Source organism: Macaca mulatta, chromosome 13 (assembly GCF_049350105.2).
Source record: "Macaca mulatta isolate MMU2019108-1 chromosome 13, T2T-MMU8v2.0, whole genome shotgun sequence".
Lineage (NCBI taxonomy): Eukaryota > Metazoa > Chordata > Mammalia > Primates > Cercopithecidae > Macaca > Macaca mulatta.
In genome coordinates, this window is record NC_133418.1 from 63,327,771 (window position 1) to 63,355,305 (window position 27,535).

The 27,535-nt window shown below is 42.4% G+C and overlaps 1 protein-coding gene, 1 non-coding gene and 2 pseudogenes across 7 annotated transcripts in view; all 4 read left to right on the forward strand.

Moving 5' to 3' along the window:
* The window catches only part of USP34 (ubiquitin specific peptidase 34), a 288,223-nt gene that overhangs the window by 35,674 nt on the left and 225,014 nt on the right, over positions 1–27,535 (forward strand). For all 6 annotated transcript variants that reach the window (XM_028832452.2, XM_028832455.2, XM_028832453.2 and 3 more), the window contains exon 2: positions 15,543–15,630. In XM_028832452.2, the coding sequence (XP_028688285.1) occupies positions 15,543–15,630 (88 nt within the window). The remainder of the gene's footprint in view (positions 1–15,542; positions 15,631–27,535) is intronic.
* LOC114672013 (small nucleolar RNA SNORA70) lies at positions 18,979–19,111 on the forward strand. Its single transcript, XR_003722215.1, has one exon. It is a non-coding gene; the product is annotated as a small nucleolar RNA SNORA70 (small nucleolar RNA).
* LOC114672012 (small nucleolar RNA SNORA70) lies at positions 19,334–19,434 on the forward strand (annotated as a pseudogene).
* On the forward strand, positions 25,341–26,061 carry LOC106992971 (alpha-endosulfine pseudogene; annotated as a pseudogene).

Here is a 27,535-nt window from a genome sequence, read left to right on the forward strand (position 1 = left end):
TTTTTTGTTGTTGTTATTCTGTCTATAACTTCTATTTTTTATTTTTTTGAGATGGAGTCTCACTTTGTCACCCAACCTGGAGTGCAGTAGAGTGATCTTGGTTTACTGCAACCTCCGCCTCCCAGGTTCAAGCGATTCTCCTGCCTCAGCCTCCCTAGTGGCTGGGATTACAGGTGCATGCCACCGTGTCTGGCTAATTTTTGTATTTTAGTAGAGACGAGGTTTTACATATTGGCCAGGCTGCTCTCGAACTCCTGACCTCAAGTGATCTGCCCGTTGTGGACTCCCAAAGTGCTGGGATTACAGGCATGAGGCACCGTGCATGGCCAATGTATAACTTTTAAATGGAGAAATTTAAATCATTTATGCTCAAGGGTATTATTTATAGGTGAGGACTTACTCCTGCCGTTTTATTTATTTATTTATTTATTTATTTATTTATTTGAGACGGAGTCTTGCTCTGTCGCCCAGGCTGGAGTGCAGTGGCCGGGTCTCAGCTCACTGCAAGCTCCGCCTCCTGGGTTCACGCCATTCTCCTGCCTCAGCCTCCGGAGTAGCTGGGACTACAGGCGCCCGCCACCTCGCCCGGCTAGTTTTTTGTATTTTTAGTAGAGACGGGGTTTCACCATGTTAGCCAGGATGGTCTCGATCTCCTGACCTTGTGATCCGCCCGTCTCGGCCTCCCAAAGTGCTGGGATTACAGGCTTGAGCCACCGCGCCCGGCCGACTTTTTTATTGTTTTCTAGTTATTACATTATGTATCCTTTGTTCCTTGCTTGTTCTTCCAGATGTGAAATTCTTGAGCATTTCTTATAAGGCAATCTACTGATGACGTATTGCCTCAGTTTTTCCTTGTTGGTGAAGGTTTATTTCTCTTGCGTTTCTGCAGGACAGCTTTGCTGGGTATGATCTTGATTTGCTGGGTTTTTTTTGTTTTCCTTTTAGTACTTTGAATCTGTTAGTCCCATTCATTCCTTGCCTGAAAGGATTATACTGAAGAATCTGTTAGTCTAAAGGAGATACTTTTACGTGAGACTTGATGCTTTTCTTCTGCTGCTTTTAGAGTTCTTTTTTGTTGTTGTTTGCTTTTTTGAAACAAAGTCTCAGTCTGTTGCCCAGGCTAGGTAGAGTACAGTGGCACAATTAAAGCTCATTGCAGCCTTGACTTCCTGGGCTCAGGTGATTCGCCCACCTCAGCCTCCTGAGTAGCTGGGACTATAAGCATGCACCACCAAGCCCCGCTAATTTTTATATTTTTTGTAGAGATGGGGTCTCACCACATTGCCCAGGCTGGTTTTGAACTCCTGGCTTTAAGCAATCCTTCTGCCTTGGCCTCCCAAAGTGCTGAGATTATACGTGTGAGATGCTGTGCCTGCCTCTCTGTTGAATTTCTCGTTAAACTCATGAATTATTTTCCTTATTTCATTAAAGTTCTTACCTGTATTCTCTTGTACCTCCTGAGTTTCCTTAAGATTGTTATTTTGAGTTCTTTTTCTGTCATTTTGTATATTTCTTTATGATTGGGGTCTATTACTGGAAAATTACTGGTTTCCTTTGAAGATGTCATGTTTCTTTTTTCTCTGTTGATTTCTACATTGTTTCTACACATTGTTGGAAACGTCCCCCCTTCCAATTTTATGGAGTAAATGTTATAGGGAAAGACTTAATTTATATTAGTGGATCTTGGATCAGTGAAGTGTGTTGACCTTGGTTCTATGTGGACACAGTAATGTAGTCTCCATGTAGTTTCTTCATCTATAATCTGTACTAGTGACATTTGAGAGTTTCTTAGCAGCCTAGGATGAGGGAGTGTGTGGTGACTGTAGTGCAGCTTTGCCAGGGGGGTTGGCTCATTGGGCTGTTCTCAAATCAGGGACACATGTATGCATGTGGTGAGTTGGCCAACTTGGGGTCTGGCTTGCTGGGGTTGAGGCCACAGGACTGTTACTCTGGCCAGGAGCACAGGCATGTGGTTGCTCAGTTGGTTTGATGTTGTGCCTGCCAGGAGTGGCCCATGGTGTGGTTTCTCAGGTCTGGGACACAGGTGCACAACTGCTCAGCCAGCCTGAGTGTAACTGCCAGGGGTTGCCCATTGGGCTGTTTCTTTGGACTGGGATGTGGACTCTTGGCTGCCTGGTTAGCCTGGGGGGATGCCCATCGGGGCGACCTGCGGTAATGTGTCTGAGGCTGTTATTGGGGGCGCAGGGTCATTGGGGAGGCCAGAGGGATGTCTACATGGGTCAGAGGTGCTAGGAGCCTTTTTCTTAGGCACTGAGTAAGGGTGCATGGCTGCTTCATTAACGTTGGGGTGTATCACATGCTCTTTGGCTTGGGGGCCTCCCCTACTTTGGAGAGAGCTTATAGTGTCTTGGTTGGCTTATGGGCAGGTTTGTCCTGGATGGGACTGTCAGACTGTTCCTTTGGCTTGAAGTGTGGTCTGGTTGTGGGAGTTGGTTTTCCCTGCTGTGTGGGACCAAAGTTGCAGCTATAGTTGTAGCATTCATTCACATGTGTGGCCTTGGTGTAATGAAGATGGAGCTGAAGTGCTGCAGAGGTACAGTGGCTACTGGCCCCCAGAAAGGGTGCACTCCAGGTATGGCTCTGGTTTCAAGATGGTGTCACACTGCCACAGCTTGTTTCACTGGGGGTAGGTGGGTGTCAGGGAGCGCATTCCTTGTGCTCCTGATTTGGGCAGTGCAGCTGTGTGGATTTCTAGCAGCTTTTTAAATTAGGCCCAGGGCTTGCAAGGACTGTGGGATTCTACTTTTTATTTTATTTATTTTTTTTTGAGATGGAGTCTCACTCTGTTGCCCATGCTGGAGTGCAGTGGCGCGATCTTGGCTCAGTGCAACCTCTGCCTCCTGGGTTCAAGCGATTCTCCTGCCTCAGCCTCCTAAGTAGCTGGGATTACAGGCACCAACGACCACGCCTGGCTAATTTTTATATTTTTAGTAGAGATGGGGTTTTACCTTCTTCGCCAGGGTAGTCTTGAACTCATGACCTCAAGTGATCATCAGACTGCCTTGGCTTCTCGAAGTGCTGGGATTACAGGCATGAGCCACTGCACCTGGCCAGATTCGCCTCTTGTAAGGATTGTAGGTGTTTGTGGTGGTAATGGGAGTGCTGGTGAGGGATCTTCTGCTTGCCTTTTCCCTGCATCAGGAAGTTCCTGCTGACCGCAAGCAGATCCCATCTGGGCAAGGGGAGATGGGACTGCAGAGGCTGGATGCTTCCATACTGCCTTCCTGGACTTGGTCACCAACTGGTGTGTCTCCATTCCCCAACTGCACTCAGATGGTCTCTCTGACACGCCTGTCAGATCTTAGCTGTTTATTTGTTAACCTTTGTCCTTTCTTGTGTGTAGGATGAATGCCAGGTGTCTCTAGTCAGTCTCCCTGATTCTTTTTTAATATTCTTCATAACTTTGCTGAAATTCTTCAGCTTATCATCTAATATCTTGAATATATTACCTGTTATAACTAATACCTTAATCTTCTGTTTCAGTGTCTTATTTTCACCCTTGTTTCTGGCTATGTGGTGTGTGGTCTTGTTTTTCAGTTCTCTGGTCATTGTAGAAAATTTTAGATATCTAGAGTCATGTGCAGAAGTGGGAAAGTTTATGGGCAGTGAACACTTATGTACCCATCACCCAGTCAACATTTACCAACTCATGGGTAGTTTTTTTTTCACCTGTGCCTTACCGCTTTTCTCTCTCCCACCCACTGGATTAGTTTGAAGTAAATCCAGGTGTTATATATTTTCTGCATATATTTAAATATATTAAAATAACCATTTAACATTTTTAAATTTTATTTTTGAAGATGGGGTCTTGCTGTGTTGCCCAGGCTGGCCTAGAACTCTTGAGCTCAAACAATCCTCTCACCTAAGCCTCCTGAATAGTTGGAACTAGAGACACACACACACACACACCACTGTGCCCAGCTTTGTTTATGTATTTACGAGACAAGGTCTCACTCTGTCGCCTAGGCTGGAGTGCAGTGGCGTGATCTTGGCTCACTGCAGCCTTGACTTCCTGGGGCTCAAGCTGTCTGCCCACCTCAGCATCCCTATAGGTACGGGATACTACGCCCAGCTAATTTTTGTCTTTTTCTTTTTTTTGTAGAGATGGGGCTTTGTCATGTTGTCCAGGCTAGTCTTGAACGCCTGAATTCAAGCCATCTGCCCACCTTGGCAGCTCAAAGTGCTAGGATTACAAGAAAATGTCACCACATTCCATGTCTTTTTTTTTTTAATTGAAAAACGGTGGGGTCTCGCTACGTTGCCCAGGCTAGTCTCAAACATCTGGGCCCAAGCAAATCCTGCGTTGGCCTCCCAAAGTGCTGTGATTACAGGCGTGAGCTGCTACCCCTGGCCATGGCCTGTTTTTTGTTATTTTAAATTGACATGTAATTCTTATACATATTTATAGGGTACAGCATGCTATTTCAGTACCTTTATATGGTGTGTAATGATCAAACTGGGGTAATTACTGTTGTCTCAAACATTTATCATTCTTCGTGTTGGGAACATTCAAAATTCTCTGCTATTTATTTATCTATTTTTTTTTGAGATGGAGTCTTGCTCTTGTTGCCCAGGCTGGAGTGCAATGGTGCGATTTCAGCTCACTGCAACCTCCGCCTCCCAGGTTCCACTGAGTCTCCTGCCTCAGTCTCCCAAGTAGCTGGGATTACAGGTGCCCACCACCATGCCTGGCTAAGGTTTTGCATTTTTAGTAGAGATGAAGTTTCACCATGTTGGCCAGACTGGTCTCGAACTTCTAACCTCAGGTGTTCCACCTGCCTTGGCCTCCCAGAGTGCTGGGATTACAGGTGTGAGCCACCACGCCTGGCCTCTGCTAGCTATTTAAAAATATCAAATAAGTTATTAACTATAGTAATCCTAAAGCCAGGGTTAGTGACTCGTATATAATCCCGGTGCTTTGGGTGGCTGAGGCAGAAGGACCACTTGAGGCCAGAAGTTAAAGACCAGTGTGGGCAGCACAGCAAGACTCTGTCTCTAAAAAAGTTTAATAATTAGTTGGATGTGGTGCAATGCGCCTGTAGTCTCAGCTACTTGGGAGGCTGAGGCAAGGGGATTGTTAGAGCCCAGGAGGTCCAGGCTGCAGTGACCTGATCTGTGATTGTGCCACTGCACTCCAGCCTGAGTGACAGCTAAATCTCTTCTCTAAACAAACAAAAACCTGATAAAGCTCCGAAGAACAACAACAACAAAAAGTCATCCTGCAGTACTATAAAACAGTACAGTGTGTTCCTCCTGGCTAGGTATAATTCTCTGTTCATTAACCAGTCTTTCCCTACATTCCTCTTCTCTACCCTTTCTAGTGTCTAGTTGTGTAAATTAGTTTTCTTTTTGTTTTGTTTCATTTCTTTTCAATTTTTCTTTTTTTAAAGAGTAAGGGTCTTGTTGCCCAGGCTTCAGTGTAGGGGCGCACGATCATAGCTCACTATGAGCCTCAAACTCCTGGGCTCAAGTCATCCTCTCTTCTCAGCCTCCCAAGTAGCTGAGATTACAGGCTTGCACTACCATGCCCAGTTAATTATTTTATTTTTTGTAGTGAAGGGGTTGCCCAGGGTGGTCTTGAACTCCTGGCCTCAAGGGATCTCTTGCCTCGGTCTCCCAAAGAGTAATTTCTTAATATGAAATAGTTGGCATTCAAGTTCCCTTATATTCTCAGTTTTAAAAAATTCTAACTTTTCCTTCACAATTTGAATCAAGATTCACATGAGATCTATTAGAAATGCTGATTTTAAAAAATTAAATCAACTAAATTGTTATCTAATTTACATGAAATAAGGTTAGTCTATTGTAAGGGTATGTTTTTATTCATTTTGACAAATGTATAGACTCATGTAAGAACCACCACAATCGAACGTTTCCATCACCCAATTATTCCTCATGCCTCTTTGTAATCAGCCCCACCACCAAGTCTGCATTGTTGTAACTGCTGATGTGCTTTGTCACATAAGCTTTATTTTTTTATTTTTTATTTTATTTTATTTTTTTGAGACGGAGTCTCGCTGTGTCACCCAGGCTGGAGTGCAGTGGCGCGATCTCTGCTCACTGCAAGCTCCGCCTCCCGGGTTTACGCCATTCTCCTGCCTCAGCCTCCGAGTAGCTGGGACTACAGGCGCCCGCCACCACGCCTGGCTAGTTTTTTGTATTTTTAGTAGAGACGGGGTTTCACCATGTTAGCCAGGATGGTCTCGATCTCCTGACTTCGTGATCCACCCGCCTCGGCCTCCCAAAGTACTGGGATTATAGGCTTGAGCCACCGCGCCCGGCCTAAGCTTTATTTTTAAATTTATTTTATTATTACTGTTTTTTGAGGCAGTCTTCCTCTACCACCCAGACTGGAGTGCAATGGCACGATCCTGGCTCATTGCAACCTCTGCCTCCTGGGTTCAAGTGATTCTCCTGCCTCAGCCTCCCGAGTAGCCGGGATTACAGGCATGTACTAACGTGCCTGGCTAATTTTTGTATTTTTTTTGATGGAGTCTTGCTCTATCGCCCAGGCTGGAGTGCAGTGGCATGATCTCGGCTCACTGCAAGCTCCGCCTCCCGGGTTCATGCCATTCTCCTGCCTCAGCCTCCAGAGTAGCTGGGAATACAGGCGCTCGCCACCATGCCCAGCTAATATTTTGTATTTTTAGTAGAGACGGGGTTCACCATGTTAGCCAGGATGGTCTTGATCTCCTGACCTCGTAATCTACCTGCCTCGGCCCCCCAAATTGTTGGGATTACAGGCGTGAGCCACTGCGCCCAGCCTAATTTTTGTATTTTTACAAATACAAAATTTTAGTGGAGATGGGGTTTTACCATGTTGGCCAAACTGGTCTTGAACTCCTGACCTCAGGTGATCTGCCAGCCTCGGCCTCCCAAAGTGCTGGGATTACAGGCATGAGCCACTGTGCCCAGCTGGAAATAAACTTTATGTACTACTTACATCTGGTTGATACTCTTTTTACTTAGCATACGGTTAGATGTCATCCATGTTGCTTATTGGTGCATCAGTAGTCGGTTTCTTTTTACTGTTGAATAGAATTCCATATGTTGGCATATATACGATAACTTTTTTTGAGGTAGTCTTGCTCTGTTACCTGTCATATGTGATGCCATTACGGCTCACTGCAGTCTTGACTGCTTGCTCTTAAGCAACCCATTCACCTCAGCCTCCTGGATAGCTGGGACTACAGGCGCATGCTACCACACCCAGCTAATTTTAAAATTTGCTTTGTAGAGATAGTGTCTTATACCATTGCCCAGGCTGGTCTAGAACTCCTAGCCTTAAGCAGTCCTCCTGCCTTGGCCTCCCAAAGTGCATCCTTTTTATTTATTTATTTATTTATTTTTAAACTCAATCCACTCTAATGGAAATTTAGTTTGTTTCTAGTGTGAGTAAAATTATTATTTTGTTTTGCTCTTTGTGTTTTGTTTGTTGGCTACCTGTCTGAACTAATTCTGTGAATTCTGGCTGCCCTGTAGTTCGTAGCCACTGATGTCTCTGTTGGTTATTATTACTGTTTTAATACATAATTCTTTTCTCTCTTTATTTTCAAGCCTCACTTCCTAGGAGTTACCTCTGAATTGGCATAGCATATTTTTTTCCTAAGTCTGTTTTAATTTCTAGGTTCCCCTCTTTCTGCCTTTTTATTTGTTACAGAAGCTGCTCATTCCATGGCTTATTTAGTGCATAAGATTTCCCATCTGGATTTTGCAGATTTTATCCTTGTGCAATTATTTAATATGCTTTGTCATTTCTATTTCCATACTTTTATTATTAGATCTAGAGGCTTGATCAGATTCAGGTTAAATTTCTTGGCAAGACTGTTTCATAGGTTGTGTTGTGTTCTTCCATGGGGTTGGAGTGTCACTTAATGTCATAGTTATGCTTGTTTTATAATGCAAGCAGCCATTGCCTAGGGCTTTTATTACATTAACAGTTACAAAACTAATCCTGTCACTTTTTTCTTTGATTAGGTGGACTATCTGTATCAGGAGAAACTTGCTTTTATTACCTGTTTCATTACTTTCATTTACTATGAGAGTCAGGATAAATGGCTGATTTTTCCCTTTGTTAACCAGTTTTCAGTAAGTGATTTAATATTTGCTTTTTTTTTTTTTTTTTTTGAGAATCATTAGGAAATCATGTACTCAAAAATAACATTTTTGCCTTTATTCATTTAATATTTGGGAGGGTTTTTTCTTTTTTCTTTTGAGACAAAGTTTTGCTCTTGTTGCTCAGGCTGGAGTGCAGTGGCGTGATCACGGCTCACTGCAACGTCTGCTTCCTGGGTTCAAGCGATTCTTCTGCCTCAGCCTCCCAAGTAGCTGGGACTACAGGCACAGCACGTGCCGCCATGCCTGGCCAGTTTCTTTTGTATTCTTAGTAGAGACGGGGTTACACTATGTTGGCCAGGCTGATCTCAAACTCGTGACCTCAGATGAGCCACTTGCCTCAGTCTCCCAAAGTACTGGGATTACAGGCATCAGTCACTGCGCCTGGCCACCAAAAACTCTTTAGATTTGCCCTTTTGAGTCTATTTTCTAGATCCCGTAGGCATGCTTCATTTTTAGAAATTCCTTTTTCTTTTGTCTCCTCTGACTTGTGTGTTTTCAGATAGCTTGTGTTTGAACTCAGTAATTCTTACTTCTCTGTCATCAATTCTGCTGCAAAAGACTGATGCATTCTTTAGTATGCCAATTGCATTTTTCAGCTCCAGAATTTCTGCTGGAGTCTTTTTACATGTTTTAATCTTTGTTAAAGTTATCTGCTAGCATTCTGTATTCCTTCTGTGTTATCTTGAATTTCTTTGAGTTTGCTCAACACGGCTGTTTTGAATTCCCTGTCTGAAAGGTCACATATCTGTTTCTCCAGGATTGGTCCCTGAAGCCTTATTTAGTTTATTTGGTGAGGTTATGTTTTCCTGGATGGTGTTGATGCTAGTAGATGTTCTTGAGTATCTGGGTGTTGAAGAGTTAGGTATTTTTTGTAGGCTTCACTGTCTGGCCTTATTTGAAGCTGTTCTTGGGAAGGCTTTCTAGGTATTTGAAAGAACTTGGGTATTGTGATCTAAGCTGTATCTGCTTTAGGGGTACCCCAAGCCCAGTAATTCTGTGGTTTTTGCAGACTCATACAGGTATCACCTTGATGGTCTTGGACAAGATCTGGGTAATTCTGTGGATTACCGGGCTGAGACTCTCGTTCTCTTTCCATACTTCTCCCAAACACACAGTCTCTCTGTTATGAGCCACGTAAAGCTGGGGTTGGAGTGAGTGACACAAGCACCCCTGTGACCACCGTGACTGTGCTGGGTCAGTCTTGAAATTAGGATTGTGCTGGGTCTTACCCAAGGCCTGCTGTAACTGCACTCTGGCTACCTCCCTTGTTTGCTCAAGGCCCTGGTGCTGTGCAGTCAGCAGTTGGCAAAGCCAGCCAGACCTGCATTCTTCCTTCAGGGCAGCAAGGTGTCTAGACCCCAGGTGGGTCCAGAGGTTTGTTGTCTGGGAGTTAAGGGACTAGAGCAATATTCTTGTATTGTGGCTGAGCTGGCATTCATACCACAAGACGAGGTACTTCTCACTCTTCCTTCCTTTTTCTAAAAGCAGAGGAACCTCACCTCATAGCCACCGCCACCCCCAGGCCACAAGGAGTACTGCCAGGCTATCACCGATGTTCCCCTAAGGCCCAGTGTTTCTGAAGTCAGCTTGTCGTGAATGCTCTGTCACCTGGGACTCACCCTTCAGGGCAGTGGGCTCCCCTGTGGCCCAGGGCAGGTCCAGAAATACCATTTGAGTCAGGTCTTAGAATTAGGGATACCCAATAATCCACTGGTGCTCTACCCCGCTGTGTTTGTGCTAGTACCTAAGCTGTAAGACAAAATCCCCTTTACTCTTTCCCTCTGCTTTTCTCAAGTAGAAGGAGTTTTGCCCCATAGCCACCACTGCTGGTAATGTGCTGAATCTCACTGAAGGCATCAAGTCTCAGAGGCTTACCTGAGGCCTTCAGTGTAGTACTTGGATATCGCTACTGGTTATTCAGGGCCCAAGGGCTCTTCAGTTAGGTGATGAATGCTGTTAGGTCCTGTCTTCTGGCCCAGGGTGTGTGTAGAAATGTCTGGGAGCTAGGGCCCTGAATGGGGACCTCATGACTCTGAGCGGCGCCCTGTCTTGCTGTGGCTGAGCTGATATCCAAGGTGCAAGACAGAGGGAAGGCATCTTTCTTGGAGCCCTGAGCTGTGCAGCCTGTCTAGGAGAAGGGGTGATGGCCAGCACTCCATTGGCAGCCCCACCTGGTGTCTCAGTATGTCTCATTCCCTGCTTCCCATCCCCCTTCCCACCACCTCTACTGTTTTGGGGCCCAGTTCATTCATTACTGAGAATCGGATAAGAGTTGTAGTCCTTACGGCTTAGACTGCCGAAAAGTTTACTTGGAAACATGGAGTGCTGTAGCCCTCCGTGGTGAGGCTGATGGGAACTCAAGTTGGGACCCCTGGGATCGGCAATTGCCCTCTGCCTTAGGGTTGGTTTAAATGCTCCCTCCCTGGGTTCATGTCACCTGAGTTTGGTCTGGTTTTCCTTTCTGCTTTAACAGGACAGCACTGAGTTCAATGGCTTGCAATTGCTGCGTTCTCCCTCCCCCAGCACTGAGAGGCTCTAGGCACCAGGCCTTTGCTACTGGATGGGGGAACAGGAAGTGTGTGTAGTTGCTAATTGAGGTCTGTTGTTTCTCTGTGCGTTGCCTCTTTCAGTGATATGCAGTTAAAACCAGGTACTGTGAGTACTCACCTGATTTTTGTTTTTTATGAAGGTGTTTTTTCTGTGTAGATCTTAATTTGATATCTTTGTTGGTGGGGGCATGGGCATGATCAGTGGAGCCTTCTGTTCTTGCTCTGCCTCCCACCTGTTTTCAGTCTAAAAAATCAGTGGCAGCCAGGCGCAGTGGCTCACACCTGTAATCCCAGGAGGCTGAGGCGGGTGGATCACGAGGTCAGGGGTTTGAGACCAGCCTGGCCAACATGGTGAAACCCCGTCTCTACTAAAAATACAAAAATTAGCCTGGCATGGTGGTATGCAACTGTAATCCCAGCTACTCAGCAGGAGAATCACTTGAACCTGGGAGGTAGAGGTTGCAGTGAGTCTAGATCGCACCATTGCACTCTACCCTGGGGGATAGAGTGAGACTCCCTCTCAAAAAAAATTCAGTGGCTTCCATTAAACTGCAGTTTGGATTTCCCTAACTCCTTTAAAGAATAATTGCAAAAATTTTTAATTGTGATAAAAAAGTATAGAACATAAAATTTAGGTTTTTTTTTTTTTTTTTTTTTTTTTTTTTTTCAATAGAGAAGGGGTCTTGCCATGTTCAGGCTGATGTTGAATTTTTGGGCTCAAGCGATCCTCTTGCCTTGGCCTGCCAAAGTGTTGGGATTACAGACATGAACCAAAAATGTCTTTTCTTAATCATTTTTATGTATATCGTTGAGTAGTGTTAGAAATGTTAACATTCTTGGGCAACAAATCTCTAACTTTTTCATGTGACAAAACTGAAATCCATTTCTGGGCAACCATCCTTCTCCTTTGTTTCTGTGAATTTGGCTACTTTAAATACCTCATACCACTTGAATTGTACAAGTACAGTCATGCACCCAGTAATGATGTTTTGGTCAATGATGGACCTAGTGTAGGACAGTGGTCCTAAGGTTATAATACTGTATTTTTACTCTACATTTTCTATGCTTAAATGTGTTTAGATAAACAAATACTTACCATTGTGTTATAGTGGCCTAGAGTATTCATTACAGTTACATGCCATACAGGTTTGTAGCCTAGGAGCAATGGAATATTTGTACACCATATAGTAGAGGCATGTAGCGTAGTAGCCCATGTCATCTAGGTTTGTGTAAGTATAATCTGTGATGTTTGCAACTATGCAGTCACATGTTTTTCAGAATGTATCATTGTCTTTAATCATCAAGCAATGCATAACTGTTTATATCTTTTCATGCTGACTTATTTCACTTCGTTTAATGTCCTTAAGGTTCATCTGTATTGTACTGTATAACAGGATTTTCTTTTTAAGGATGAATTGTACTTCATTGTATGTACATACCACTTTTTGTTTATCCATTCATCCGTTGGTAGACGTTGGGGTTGCTTTGAACTCTTAGCTGTTGTAGATAATGCTGCTATGAACATAAGGGTGCAAAGATCTCTTGGAGATGATGCTTTCAATTCATTTCAGTATATATGCTCACCAGTGGGGTTGCTGGATCATATGGTAATTGTTTCTAATTTTTCAAGGAACTGTCCTACTGTTTTCCGCAGCAGCTGCAACATTTTATATTCCCAGCAAGAGTACACAATGGTTCCAGTTCCACATAACTTGTGAACACTTATTTTATTTATTTTTGTTGTTTTTTAAGAGACAGTATTTTGCCCTGTCGCTCATGCTGGAGTGCAGTGGCATGATCATATCTCACTATAGTGTTGAACTCCTGGGCTTAAGCCATTCTCCCACCTTATCCTTAGTGTCCTGAGTAGCTAGAACTATAGGCGTGTGCCACCATGCCTGGCTAATTTTTTAAAAAATATATTTTTTTAGAGATGGTGCCTTGCTGTGTTGCCTGGGCTGGTCTTGAATTCCTGGCCTCAAGCAGTCTTCCTGCCTCGACCTACCAAAGCACTAGGATCGGAGGTGTGAGCTGCTGGGCCTCACTGGGGATTTTGATAGGGATTGCTTTTAATTCATAAATCAATTTAGGTAGTGTCGATATTTAACAATATAATGTCTTCCAACCCATGAATGTGGGATTTCTTTCCATTTATTTGCATCTTCTTTAATTCCTTTTAGCAACATTTTGTAGTTTTCAGTGTTAACAAGTCTTTTGCCTCCTTGTTCTTTTTTTTCTTTTTGATGCTGACTCAAATGTAATTTTAAAAATATTTCCTTTTTAAATTGTTCATTGTTAGTGTATTAGAAATGCATCTGACTTGTAATCCCAGCACTTTGGGAGACTGAGGTGGGTGGATTACTTATGATCAGGAGTTCGAAATCGGCCTGGCCATCATGGTGAAACCCCGTCTCTACAAAATACAAAAACTAGCCAGGCATGGTGGGGCGCCTGTAATCCCAGCTACTCAGGAGGCTGAGGCAGGTGAATCGCTTGAACCAGGGAGGCAGCGGTTGCAGTGAGCCAAGATTGTGTCACTGCACTCCAGCCTGGGCAAAAGAGTGAGACTGTCTCAAAAAACCAAAAATTTAAAAAGACAAAAGTGTATCTGCTTTTTGTGTTTTGAATTTGTATCCTGTAACTTTGTTGAATTCATTTATTAGTTTTTTGTTTGTCTTTGAGAGGAGGTCTCACTCTGTTACCTAGGTTGGAATGCTGAAATCCAAACTGCAGTTTAATGGGAGCCACTGATTTTTTTCGGCTCGCTGCAGCCTTAACCTTCCAGGTTCAAGTAATCCTTCCGCCTCAGCCTCCTGAGTAGCTGGGACCAGAGGTGTGCACCACCGTGCCTGGCTAATTGTTTATATTTTTGGTAGAGATGGGGTTTCACTATGCTGCTCAGGCTAGTCTTGACCTCCTAAGCTCAAACAATCTGCCCGCCTTGGCCTTCTAAAGTGCTAGGATTACAGGCTGTTAGTTCTAACAGTTCTTTTTGTGTAATCCTTAGGGTTTTCTGTTGGTTCGTGTTATCTGCGGACAGAGGTGACTTGAATTCTTTCCATTTTTTTCCCTCACTGAATTGCTCTGACTAGAATTTCCAATACTGTGTTGAATAGAAGTTATTAAAGTGGACACCTTATCTTGGTCCTGATCTTAGAGGAAGAGCTTTCGGGCTTTCACCATTGAGTATGATGATAGCTGTGTGTTTGGAGAACTCTAGTTTGATGAAATGTCCTTCCCTTGCCTTTCAGGTTCTGGGTTGGATGGAATGAGATGGAAAGTTTTTGTTGTTTAGCAGTTAGGCTGCCAGGCGGGCCTCTGGTGAGGGTGGTTTTCTGACCACACAAACTTTTTTCAGAATGTGTGCCCTGTGTGTTTTTTGTTAGAGAGGGATATGATGGTTGTAGCCACTCTTCCCTGTGTTTTTAAGCACTGTTAAGGCTGGGGAAGGAAAACTGACAGAGTGTACTGTGATCCCTTCTTCACCTTGCTGAAATCATACGATGCCAGAGGTTGTTTTTAGTGGTTGCTTCATCTTAGGCCCCCACTTTATCTTATTCTGTCCTAGTTAATAGGCTTTGTTGCCTGAGTCTTCTCTCTGATGGTCAGTAGTGTCTACGGCTTCCAGGGCTTCAGATGTGATGTAGGTCCCAAAAGCCTGGTCTTGGGTGTAGGTGTTACTACCTTGTGACTGTTCCACATATATTTTGGCCTGACGCCTTTTCCTTTTCTCCTTGGCCGAGGTAATTTTTTTTAAACCCCTTCTTGGTTAATCAGTATTACCAGAGAGGAATCTTCCAACCTCCTAGTTCAGCTTACCAGCATTTTTGGAGCTGAGTTGAGGAAGTGTGCTGTAAGTCTTAACATTGTGTATATAGTCTGATTAAGTAGAAGGGGTGTGTGTGTGTGTGTTTTAAATGTAAACTAATCTCGTATGTATTTGGTACAGGAAAAATATTAGTATAGTGGGACATCTTACTGCTTCATAGGGGATTTCTCCTCACATTAATGTGATGCAGAAATCCAGGCAAGATTTCTGGGGATTAAAGAGAAGACACTAGCAACATATAAAGAAACAGTGAAAAAGCTGATAAGCCTCAAAAATGCTTTCTTGTACATACATAATAATTGCTTTAGTGGCTTCAAAGACCCTTATGTTTTCTACTTTGTAAAGCTGTGTGGACCAGCTGAAGAAGGTAAAAGGCATTAAAATGATGGAATTATGAGAATGATTATGTTCAATTTTTATTATTTTGGGAAATGGTCTTTTAATGAGAACTGAATGCTCTCAAGCTTCCTTATATCAAAAGAGGAAGGCCGTGTGAAGGAAGCTATGACTTCAAGGAAGGTGTATGCTCTGTGGCTACTGCTGATACACCTGAGAGGAGTGCCATGAGACTGGTTCTTGGAATACTAAGCTGGAGGCTAGAATCAGTGCTACTGCTTTCAGATACAGCAAGCTGACAAGTCCTTGGTCTCTCCTCCTGCCTTCTTCTAGTACCCTATAGGCACTGGAGGAACAAGATCTTAACAGGAAGACAGCTGGAAATGAAAAATGTAGCTTGCATGGTCCCAGCCTCAGCATCACAACAGAAGGGTGGTTTTGGAGATGAGAGATAATCCCAGAATAAGTGGCGAAGTCTCACCGGCCCCCTCACCCCTTACATCTGTCAAAAATCTGTTCTTAAGCTCAGATGAGTTATTAATTAAAAGTAGACTTATTTTCTTTGGAAGCAAAAGAATGATTATCTGAAATGTTTACATTTGTAACTCTTGACTTTATTTTGAACTATTTGTTGGCTTTAATACTGGTTTAGCATTATTAATAATTTTAAAATTTCTTTTTTATTTCAGTATCAGATGTAGAAGGTGGTGATGGACTGCAGCTCAGAAAGGAACATACTCTCAAAATATTTACTTATATCAATTCCTGGACACAGAGGTATGCATCTTTAGGTATTTTGAAGACTAATTTTTGTGAGTTGTGTTATAAGTTGCCATTTTTATTGTCACATTTTCTTTTTAGGATGTTGGGTTAGATACCATTAGTTACTAAATGACAGTTTGTCAGTATTTATTAAATCTTTACTCATGAGGTCGATCATGATTCTGTTTTTAAAACATGGGCATAAATAACAGTTTCTTTCTTTGACCCCTCCTTATTTAGGGATATGAGAGTGACAGAAAATCTGAAAAATAACTGTTTTGAGAGATTAAATAATTTTTATGGTGTAGCTAAAGGCTTGTAACAATCTTAATCCTTAGAAAAGTCATTGTGATAGGGGATACTTTTAAGCCACTTGCTATCTGTTTCTTTTCTGTAATTATGTATATCAGACCAGTTTCTAAATAATACATTTATTGAGACTATAGGAAATAAAATTTTAGGAAAACAAATGTTAATATAATCGAAGTTTATAACAAGGATTCCTGTTCCTCAGTGTGATTTTAACTAGTCTTTGCTAATAATTTTTTCCCTTGAATAAACAAATGAAAATAAACATTATTTTAACTTCTGTGCCTACCTAGTTTAAACTTAGTCTTTCTAAAACATTTTAATGGATAAGAATGTTTGAAGCATTGTGTGCCAGTGAACATGTTAAATGCAGTGATACATAAATGAATGTTCTGAGGTATACAGTCTAGCTGAACATAGAGTTTAGCTGAATAGTTTAGCTTCAAATAACATTTGCTCTACGGTAATATCCTTTTTGCTTCTTTCAGTAAAGTTGGCAGATACCCTTGTTGCAAAAGAGTTTGTGGATTTTATGTAAACATTCTGTACCATCATTATTGGCATTTCTTTTTCAGTCTCACTGAATTTCAGTAAATTTAGCAGTGGTTACTGTTGCATTATGGATGGAATGGATGAATATTACATAATACTAATATGTTTATGATTGAAGGTGAACTTTAATAGTCCACAGTGATTTGCTGAGAAATGTTGCATCTGAGTCATAATCTTGAGTTTTAATTATTGTAACTACAGCTAGGGTGGCAACATGTTATACTAGGAAAAAAAATCTACACTTCTGATTTCAGGATCTATAAGTTTGCCACTGAATAAAATGAAATCCAGAGAAACAAAATCATTTTCCTAAAATCTCATCACTAGTTATTGGTGGAGATGGGGTGGGAGTTATATTTTCTCATTCCTAATAGACTTGTATTCTAGCTTATTTTTAATCCCTGTATTATGAAGTTTTAACCAAGAGTCTGTATATGGCAATGAAATTATAAAGGAGGTTTTCATATGTGCAGTTTTAGGCAGTAATTCTTAGATCTTATTAGAATATCAAAGTGTTTGCCTCCAAACCATAGAGAGCCTGTGGTTTACCTCGTGTTGTCCTAGAATGTAGTGATTAAGAAAAGTGTGGCCTGGCAGGTTGTGGCGGCCCGTGCCTGTCTCTTTGAGAGGCTGTGAGGTGGAGGATCACTTGAGCCTAGGAGTTCGAGACCTGCCTGGGCTACAGGGCGAGACCCCATCTCTGTTTAAAAAAAAAAAAAAAAAAAGTGGCCTTGGCTCTAGATAGACAAGGATTCTAGTCCTGCTTCATCACCTGTGAACGAGTGATTATGACAAATTAGTTAAGTTGTATAAACTCTCACTTCCTCATTGGTGGAAATAGAATAATAATAAAGCTACTACTGTCTTAATGACATTGTAAGGAAACAAAGTGCTTAGCTCTGTATTTGCTAAAAGGACTTAATAAACACCTATTTTAATTAAATTTGTTAAAATTTGTTCTGGAAAATGAAATACAAATTAAGATGTAAAGCTAAGCTGGAGAACATTGAATAATTTGTAATTTTGTTCACCTGTCAATAAGTATGAACAGTTGTTAGCTCGTAGTAACAAAAGTGGAATGTTATACTCTTAATTGTTCGTGCTGATAGAAGGGAGAACAGGTAAAAATAAATTAGTTAGATCACAGTGCTTTGTAGTGAAAATTTTTGTCTATTCTCATCTCCCTCTCTTCCTCCCCTAAATTATTTTCTTGAGCTTCAGAAAATATTGTTGCCTAGATTAAGATTGTGGTTCTCATTAGGGGATAAACAGGTACTAATAAAGCATGTATAATCTCCAAAAGGCATCATTAACTTGGGGGCCGTGGACCAGGTGAGTCCATAAGTGAACCTTAGCGTGCTGATAAACCCGTGATATTTCATACAACATGTTATTTATAAGTTTCCTGAAGAAAAAAAGCTTTCATAAGATTATCAGTGGTCATAAATTGTTTTTGTAGTGTATTAACTACAATATAGATAATGGAGAATGTTCACTTCAAAAATAGTATGGTAGGCCAGGTGTGGTTGCTTCTGTGTGTAATCCCAGCACTTTGAGAGGCCAACATGAGTGGATCACCTGAGGTCAGGAGTTCAAGACCAGCCTGACCAACATGGTGAAACCCCATCTCTAATAAAAATACAAAATTAGCCAGGGGTGGTGGTGTGTACCAGTAATCCCAGCTACTCAGGAGGCTGAGGCATCAGAATCATTTGAACCCAGAGACGGAGGTTGCAGTGAGCTGAGATTTGTGCCACTGCATTCCAGCCTGGGCAGTAGAGTGAGACTCCATCTTAAAAAAAAAAAAAAAAAAAGTATGTTAACAATAATTCAATATTTACAAGCATTGTAAAGATTTTTGGCCCAGGGTAATGGCTCATGCCTGTAATCCCAGCATTTCGGGAGGCCCAGGGAGGTGGATCACTTGAGTTCAGGAGTTCAAGACCAGCCTGATCAACATGATGAAACCCCGTCTCTACTGAAAATACAAAAATTAGCCAGGTGTGGTGGTGCTCATGTGTAACCCCAGCTACTCGGGAGCCTGAGGCAGGAGAATCATTTGAACTTGGGAGGCAGAGGTTGCAGTGAGCTGAGATCACGCCACTGTACTCCAGCCTGGGGGATAGAGCAAGACTATGTCGCAAAAAAGATTTTAGTATTTTATACTATTTTTTCTCTTATTTAAATGATACAGTCATTGTAGGGAAAGAAAAGAAACTTTGATAAACTAGAGAATCGAAGTTAAATACAAAAACATGCCACGATTCAGAGTAACAACTTGTAACTTTTTGTGTATATCCATGGTGTGAGAGATTGCGAACAGTACAGTTTTAAATTTTACAAAAATGTGGTTTTACTATATGTATACTTTATGGTCTGATATTTCAGGTACAGTTAACCGTGGTCAGTCTCTGTGATCAAGTGTTATCTGTGTCATCATTTTTAAGTGCTGTTTAACAGTCATATAGCTGTCTCTACTTTGGCTATAACATGACGGAGGTCCTGCAGCCAATTAAGCCAACTGAGTTCCCTTCCTTATGGGGGCCCCAGTGTGCAGTCGCTGCAAACAGCAGCTTCCGGCCGGGCGCGGTGGCTCAAGCCTGTAATCCTAGCACTTTGGGAGGCTGAGACGGGCGGATCACAAGGTCAGCAGATCGAGACCATCCTGGTTAACACGGTGAAACCCTGTCTCTACTAAAAAATACAAAAAACTAGCCGGGCGAGGTGGCAGGCACCTGTAGTCCCAGCTACTCGGGAGGCTGAGCCAGGAGAATGGCGTAAACCCGGGAGGCGGAGCTTGCAGTGAGCTGAGATCTGGCCACTGCACTCCAGCCTGGGCGACAGAGCTAGACTCCGTCTCAAAAAAAAAAAAAAAAAAAAAAAAAAACGGCAGCTTCCTTGGTAGTATATGCAGCCTGTTTGTTGTATGGGTTGCTCTAAGGGACCTTGGAGACAGGCCTTTCAGATGTATGTTCATGTTTCTGACCTTGCGCTATCCCAATGTAGGCTCCAAACAGGCATGCGAGGTGCCTTTGCAAAGCCCCAGGGCACTGTGTCCAGGGTTCATGCTGGCCAAGTTATGTCCACCTGCACTAAGCTGCAGAACAAGGAGCATGTGATTGAGACCCTGCGCAGGGCCAAGTTCAGGTTCCCCAGCTGGAAAATCCACATCTCAAAGAAGTGGGGCTTCACCAAGTTCAATGCCGATGAATTTGAAGACATGGTGGCTGAGAAGCCGCTCATCCTAGATGGCTGTGGGTTCAAGTACATCCCCAGTCATGGCCCTCTGGACAAGTGGCTGGCCCTGCACTCATGAGGGCTTCCACTGTGCTGCGGCCTCTTAATACTCACCAATACATTCTACTTGCTGTCCCCCCCCCCCCCAAAAAAAAAAAGATTAGGGAGGTTAATAACACATGTTTGTTTACCAGATTATCATCATTTTGTTAATTTAATGATTGGGAATGGAATAGGAGGAAAACTAACTCAGAAAATGGGAAGAGAAAGGAATAGGAGAATAAATTGAAGACTAAATTAGGGAAAGGGCATATACACATCTGCAAAGGAATATCATGTATGACAGAAGCTCCGCTACCACAGAGCATAATTCCTCATGTTGTAAGTGTTGTTGTTGTTGTTGTTGTTGTTTTGCTTGTTTTAAGCTTACTACAAAATGGAGTTAGGTTTATATCTTGGAAATTCCATATTCCTTAGCAGGTATTTAAAGCTCTTTATTATCTCCTACCTATCAACTCTTTAACTTTATTTCAGGAATTTCTTCTGTATAAGAACTCTGGATGCCAGCCAGGGTGAAGTTCTCTGTCAGGTTTCCAGGCTAAAAGTAGTACATTTTATACTTGTCATTTGTGCTTAGTCTTTGAAGCTTTTATTTTTATGTTTTCATTGTTTTAATAAATTTTATTTTTTAGAATAGTTTTAGAAGCCATTGCTTTTAAATAGGTTAAATGTATGTGGTTCACTCTTTTTGTTTTTTTTTTTGAGACGGAGTCTCGCTGTTGCCCAGGCTGGAGTACAATGGTGTGATCTTGGCTCACTGCAAGCTCTCGGCCTCCCAAAGTGCTGGGATTACAGGCATGAGCTACCACGCCTGGCCAGCGTACGCATATGTGGTTCACTCTTTAAGGCTCTGCCTTTTATTTTGGCATCAAGAAATTTGTTTGGCCAATGGACTATTGATACTGACCGCCGTTTAAAGTAGTGCTTTTCATAAATTAGCTGATACATAAAACAGTTTTTGGTGAGGTTGAATACTGTAGAGTAATAGTCCTTTCATGCTTTCAGCAGAATCCTTTCATGCTTTCAGCAGAACTAGGCTAGGGAAATGATATTAGACCCATTGGAATATTTGTTGCTAGATGGAATTCTAAAACCTAACCTGCAAAGAATTTTATTTTGACATGTAGATTCCTCATGAATGTTGACTTAGTATTAATTTTAAAATTAAAGCTACATATTTTATATGAGGCATTTAGAAATTTTTATCATTGCATTTCAAAAACATAAGTGCATTTTATTTAGGTGGGCAGCATATAATTCTACTTAGATACTTTTAGCAGGCAGGAATGAGACTGAGAAGAAAATAAGATAAGCTCAGATGGTGGAAGAATATGTATGATATTGGTGTACCAACATAAGTAATACAGAGTTTAAAAAAAAAAAAAATAGTTGGCAGGGAAATGCCTATAATAAAAAAGTCCCTGTGTCCCCTGTCTCCTCACCCTTCTTTCTGTCTTCACCTTTTTCAGATGTTGGTTGGTTGTTTTTTTTTTGAGACAATCTCGCTCTGTCCCCCAGGTTGGAGTGCAGTGGCATGATCTCAGCTCACTGCAAGCTCCGCCTCCCGGGTTCACACCATTCTCCTGCCTCAGCCTCCTAAGTAGCTGGGACTACATGCGCCTGCCACCAGGCCCACTTAATTTTTTGTATTTTTAGTAGAGACGGGGTTTCACCGTGTTAGCCAGGACGGTCTTGATCTCCTGACCTCGGGATCTGGCCGCCTTGGCCTCCCAAAGTGCTGGGATTACAGGCGTGAGCCACCACACCAGGCTGGTTTTGATATTAACCTTTATATAGTATTCTGAAATACTCTTCTTATATTGCTGTTGCTACATCAATTTTAGGTGTAACCTATTAACTTCCATTTATGATATATAAGGATTTCATTCTTTTACCTTCTCCAATTCTCTCAGTATAGTTACATCTGTTCTTAGAGTAGTTCTAAAAATAAAAATGTTGCTCAGCAATGAGCCAAAAAAGTTCCCTAGTTCATTTTATATCTTGCATGTTCTCTCTTTCTTGGTTTACTTTTTTCATTCAGTTAATTTTCTGTGTGTGGATCACTTTATTCTTCTCAAACGCTCGTAAACTATGCATCATTAGGTGATCTATTATCCCCCCACCCCTGGTCATAGCCCTAGAGTATTGATTACTTTCTAGAATTACTAAACTACCTTCCCTTCACATCTCATCCTTATAATTCATTTTGCTTGTCTCTGAGGCAGGAGAACTTTAGGGTCTGGAGGCAGGGAATCTGAGACCAATTCACGCTGACTTCCTAGAATTAAATGAAAAGGAAAACCCTGAGATTCCATGCGTGAGTAGCAAAAGGACCAGAGGCTACCCACTTTGCAACCTCCCCACACTTTTCTGTGTGGCAGGTGAAAAATTGAAATTACCATTGATTGGTCCCCTCCTGCAACTAATTACGCTGGTGGCAGGCCAAGTCTTCATCTGCATAGGAGTATAGCTTTGTAACTTCAGCCTCTGACTGGTCTTTGGCATAGGGTGTAACTTTGTAACTTCAGACTGATCATGGGCCACTACTTCATTTAGGTAGGGTGTACACCAAGTAACCAATAGGAAACCTCTAGAGGGTATTTAAACCCCAGAAAATTCTGTAACTGGGTCCTTGACTCCCTTGCTCTGACTGTTCCCACCCTGTGGAGTATACTGTCATTTTCAGCAAATCTCTGCTTTTGTTGCTTTATTCTTTGCTCACCTTTGTTTGTGCTTTTGTCCTATTCTTTGCTCAAAGCGCCAAGAACCTGGGTACCCTCCTCTGGTAACATCTCCTTTCTTGGATCTCCAAGTTTCCTGGATTCCATTTTGTCATCTTTTTAGTTTACTTCCTTGTTGTGGAGGACATCTTTTCTGAGAGAGGATACATGGGGAGACAAATGTTTATTAGACCTTCCAGACCTGAAATGTCTCTCCTACCCTTATACTTACTGATAGGTCTTATTGGATACAGAATTATAGGTGGAAAATTGCTTGCAGAATTTCGGTAGTATTGATCCATTGTATTCTAGGTTCCAGTATTGCTTTGGAGAAGCAGTAGCCCTTTTTATTTCTGTGCTTTTCCTTGATACTCTTTTGTTTTTTAAAATTATTTATTTATTTTTGTAGAGACGGAGTCTCACTCTGTAGCCCAGGCTGGAGTGCTGGAGTGCAGTGACGTGATCTTGGCTCACTGCAGCCTCCGCCTCCTGGGTCCAAGCAGTTCTCCTGCCTTAGCCTCCCGAATAGCTGGGACTACAGGCGCACGCTGCCACGCCTGGCTAATTTCTTTTGTATTTTAGTAGAGACGGGGTTTCACCATGTTGTCTGGGCTGGTCTCGAACTCTTGAGCTCAGGCAATCCACCCACCTTGGCCTCCCAAAGTGCTAGGATTACAGGCGTGAGCCACTGCACTTGGCCTCTTTTATTTTTTTTATTTTTTACTTTTTAAATTTTTTTTGAGACAGAGTCTCGCTCTGTTGCCAGGCTGGAGTGCAATGGCGTGATCTTGGCTCACTGCAACTTCCGCCTTCCAGGTTCAAGCAATTCTCCTGCCTCAGCCTCCTGAGTATCTTAAACTACAGGCACATGCCACCACACCCAGCTAATTTTTGTATTTTTAGTAGAGTCGGGGTTTCACCATGGATGGTCTCTATCTCCTGACCTCGTGATCCGCCTGCCTCAGCCTCCCAAAGTGCTGGGTTTACAGGCATGAGCCACCACGCTCGGCCTCCTTGATACTCTTTATCACCCTCCCTGAAAGCTTTTAGGATCTGTATCCCTCCTCAGCTTCAGCAATGTTGTGTCTGTTTTGGTGGGCCTTTTGGTTGTGAAAATTTTATTTCATAATTTCCTTAATTCTGTATTTATTGCTCTCACTTCCTGGAACTATATTAGTGAGATATTGTACCCTTCTTGATTACTTCCTTTTCATATTCACCCCCCCTTTTTTTTTTTTTTGAGATGGGATTGCTGTGTTGCTAAGGTTGGAGTGCAGTGGCGTGATTATGGCTGACTGTGGCCTCAACTTCCTGGGCTCAAGTGATTTTCCCACCTCAGCCTCCCAAGTAGCTGGGACCACAGGCATATGCCATTATACTCAGCTAATATATTTTTTTTATTGTAGAGAGGAGGTCTCGTGATGTTGCCCAGGTTGGTCTTGAACTCCTGGGTTCAAGCAGTCATTCCACCTTAGCCTCCTAAAGTGCTGGGATTACAGGTGTGAGCCATTGCACCAAGTCTTTTCTCTCCATTATTCATATTTTTTTTCTATTTTGTGGGAGATTTCATTTTTCCCTTTTGCGGACCTTTTGTTGAATTTTACAAATTGCTATAATTTTAATTGGTTTTTAAATTGTAAATGATGTATATGCAAAAAGGTATATGACATATATTTGTGTACATTATTACAGTGCTCTGAATTTTGTTATTATTTTGGCTCACTGACCAAAAAAATGCTCTGTTTTGTAATCTGAATTTATATTTTCATAACATTTCATTCTTATTTCAGTAATCTAATATCTTATATCTCTCAGGATATAAATTACAGCTAAAGTCTTTTTTTTTCTTTTTGTGTTTTATCTATTTCCTCTAAATTTCTTTTCCTTTCTTTTTTTTTTTTCTTTTTTTTTGAGACAGTTTCACTCTTGTTGCCCAGGCTGGAGTGCAATAGCGTGATCTTGGCTCACTGCAACCTCTGCCTCCTGGGTTCAGGTGGTTCTCCTGCCTCAGCCTCCCAAGTAGCTGGGATTACAGGCATGTACCACCATGCCCAGCAGATTTTGTATTTTTAGTAGAGACAGGGTTTCTCCATGTTGGTCAGGCTGGTCTCAAACTTCTGACCTCAGGTGATCTGCCCGCCTCATCTCCCAAAGTGTTGAGATTACAGGCATGAGCCACCGCGTCACCTTACTGTTTGTTTTTATATGCCTTTGGTGATCCAAAGGCAGATAAATTTTTTCTTGCAAATCTTATTATTGTTATTCTTTCTTGGTTATGAGAGGAGTACTAAACAGTGAATTTGAAGGTCTCTGTGGTCAGCGCATCTCAGATGTTGGCCACCACTGTATGATGGTTAATTGGTGAGTAGGCTTTCTTGTTGGGGCTAAATGGGCTTTTTCTATTCCAAACCCCACCACAAATACACTAAACTAAGAACACTCTAGGACAGAAAGCATGGGACGAAAGATGACAACTATCAGCGTAGTTTGGATGACAGAAAAGGGACAAATAGTAACTCAGAGTGAAAGAAATAAACTTGGAAAGAGCTACAAAAAGACATTTAAAAGAAGTATCTTTCAATCTTTGGCTTTGCGATATGTTAGTCTGGTGGTTGGGGTACCACATAGGAAAGGTACTTGAGGAGGTTTACCATTTAAGTCATATATTTCACTTATCTTGCTTTCAGTTTTTTTCCCTTTCTTTTCTTTTTCCAGACAGCGTCTCGATCTGTCACTGGGCTGGAGTGCAGTGGCATAGTCTAGCTCACTGCAGCCTTGACCTGTGGGGCTGATTTTTCTTTTTCTTTGTAAATCTCTTTCTTAGCTAGTTAGAAGTTTATTCCTTTCGAGTGGCAGGAGCCGAAGCAGCAGCGCAGGTTGTCCCCGTTTCCCCTCCCCGTTCTCTTCTCTAATTGCCTTCCCGGGCCCCCTACACTCCAGTCCCCGTCCCGCCATGTCCCAGAAAGAAGAAGAGAACCCTGCGGAGGAGATCGGCAAGGAGAAGCGGGACACGCAGGAGAAAGAAGGTATTCTCCCTGAGAGAGCTGAAGAGGCAAAGCTAAAGGCCAAATACCCAAGCCTAGGACATAAGCCTGGAGGCTCCGACTTCCTCATGAAGAGACTCCAGAAAGGGCAAAAGTAATTTGACTCAGGAGGCTACAACATGGCCAGAGCCGAGATGAAGAATAAGCAGCTGACCCGTACAGGACCAGATAAGAACCTGGTGACTGGTGACCACATCCCCAACCCACAGGATCTGCCCCAGAGAAAGTCCTTGCTCGTCACCAGCAAGCTTGCGGGTGGCCAAGTTGAACGATGCTGCCTGTGGCTCCGCCAGATCCTGAGATGCTGCCCCCCTCCCCCCTGCCCCACACCTGGGTCCTGTGCTGGCTCCTGCCCCTTCTTGCTTTTGCAGCCAGGGGTCAGGAGGTGGCTCGGGTGCGGGCTGGAGAGGCAGCAGCCCTTGCACGTTGGTGTCCCTGGCACGTGGAGCCCCTTGGGCTGAGCACCAAGACCTTGAACCTTTTTTGTTTTACCTTTTTTCCAAATAACAATTGGGAGAAATCTCAATGAAATTCTGGGGGTGGGGGTGGGAGATACGGAGGAATATGAATTAGGGCTTGGAGTTAGTAAAAAAAACATTCCTGACTATCCTTCTTAACCACGTGGCTGGTGTGGGGTAGGTGTGAGGGGAAGGAAGTGGAGTGGACTAATGAAGAGGAGTTCTAGTTGAGCTCTGTAGATAAATGTCTTGTTTCAGTGTGGTTGGAGACCTGGTGTCAGATGAAAGAAACTCCATCTGTACAGACAGATGCACACAGCTCCTCTGGTTCTGCAGAGCTAGTTGAGAACTCAACGTTAATCATTTTAAAAAGTACTGTCCTTGAAATAGATTTGCTGTGGGGAGCGGTGAGTGTGGGAGAAAGGAGCCATAAGCATGGGGAACCCCACAGAGCCCAAAGGACTTTTTCAGTATTTGAAATAAACAAAACAAAAACCCATGAAAACACCCCCCCCAAAAAAAGAACTTTATTTCTTTCACTCTGAATTACTTACTATTTTTCCCTTTTCTGTCACTCAAAGTGTGTTGATAGCTGTCATCTTCTGTTTCATTATTTCTATTTTTGTAGAGTGTTCTTTAGTGTATTTGTAGTAGGATTTGGAATAGAGAACAAGTAAGTTTATGTGTAAAATCAAGCTGGTTTTCGTGAAGCTTGTAGCTAAAAAAAATTCAAGCTGGTTTTGACTGAAAGTGATGTTTTTATTTAAAACACCTTTCTGCCTTGCATTTTGGATACAATGTACAGCAAGGGTCCCCAGCCCCTGGGCCACACACTGGTACCCAATTAGGAACCGGGCCACACAGCAGGAGGTGAAGGGCAGAAGAGTGAGTGAAGCTTCATCTGTATTTACAGCCATTCTCCATTGCTCACATTACCACCTGAACTCCACCTCCTGTCAGATCAGTGGCAGCATCAGATTCTCACAGGAGCGTGAATCCTGTTGTGAACTGTGCATGTGAGGGATCTAGGTTGCACACTCCTCATGAGAATATAATGCTTGATGATCTATCGCTGTCTCCTATCACCCCCAGATGGTACCATCTAGTTGTAGGAAAACAAGCTCAGGGCTCCCACTAATGCTACATTATGGTGAGTTGTATAATTATTTCATTATATATTACAGTGTGATACTATAACATGCACAATAAATGTAATGTGCTTGAATCATCCCAAAGTCCTCTGGGTCCTGGGAGAAATTATCTTCCATAAAACGGGTCCCTGGTGCCAAAAAGGTTGGAAACCATTGATATACAGAGGGAAATGCTGTATTGAGAATTCACATGCCTAGACTTCTCAGAATTGAGTGTAATAGAATGAAAAATATTATTTACGTAATATACAGTTATTTAAAAAATACATACATTTGTGTACGTGTGTGTTCCCTCATGAGACTCACAACTCCTTTTGAACTTGTTTATTTTGGGTCTGGAAGGACCCAGACCCAGTTTCTTTTGTTATTTGTTGACGTAATTTTTGTCT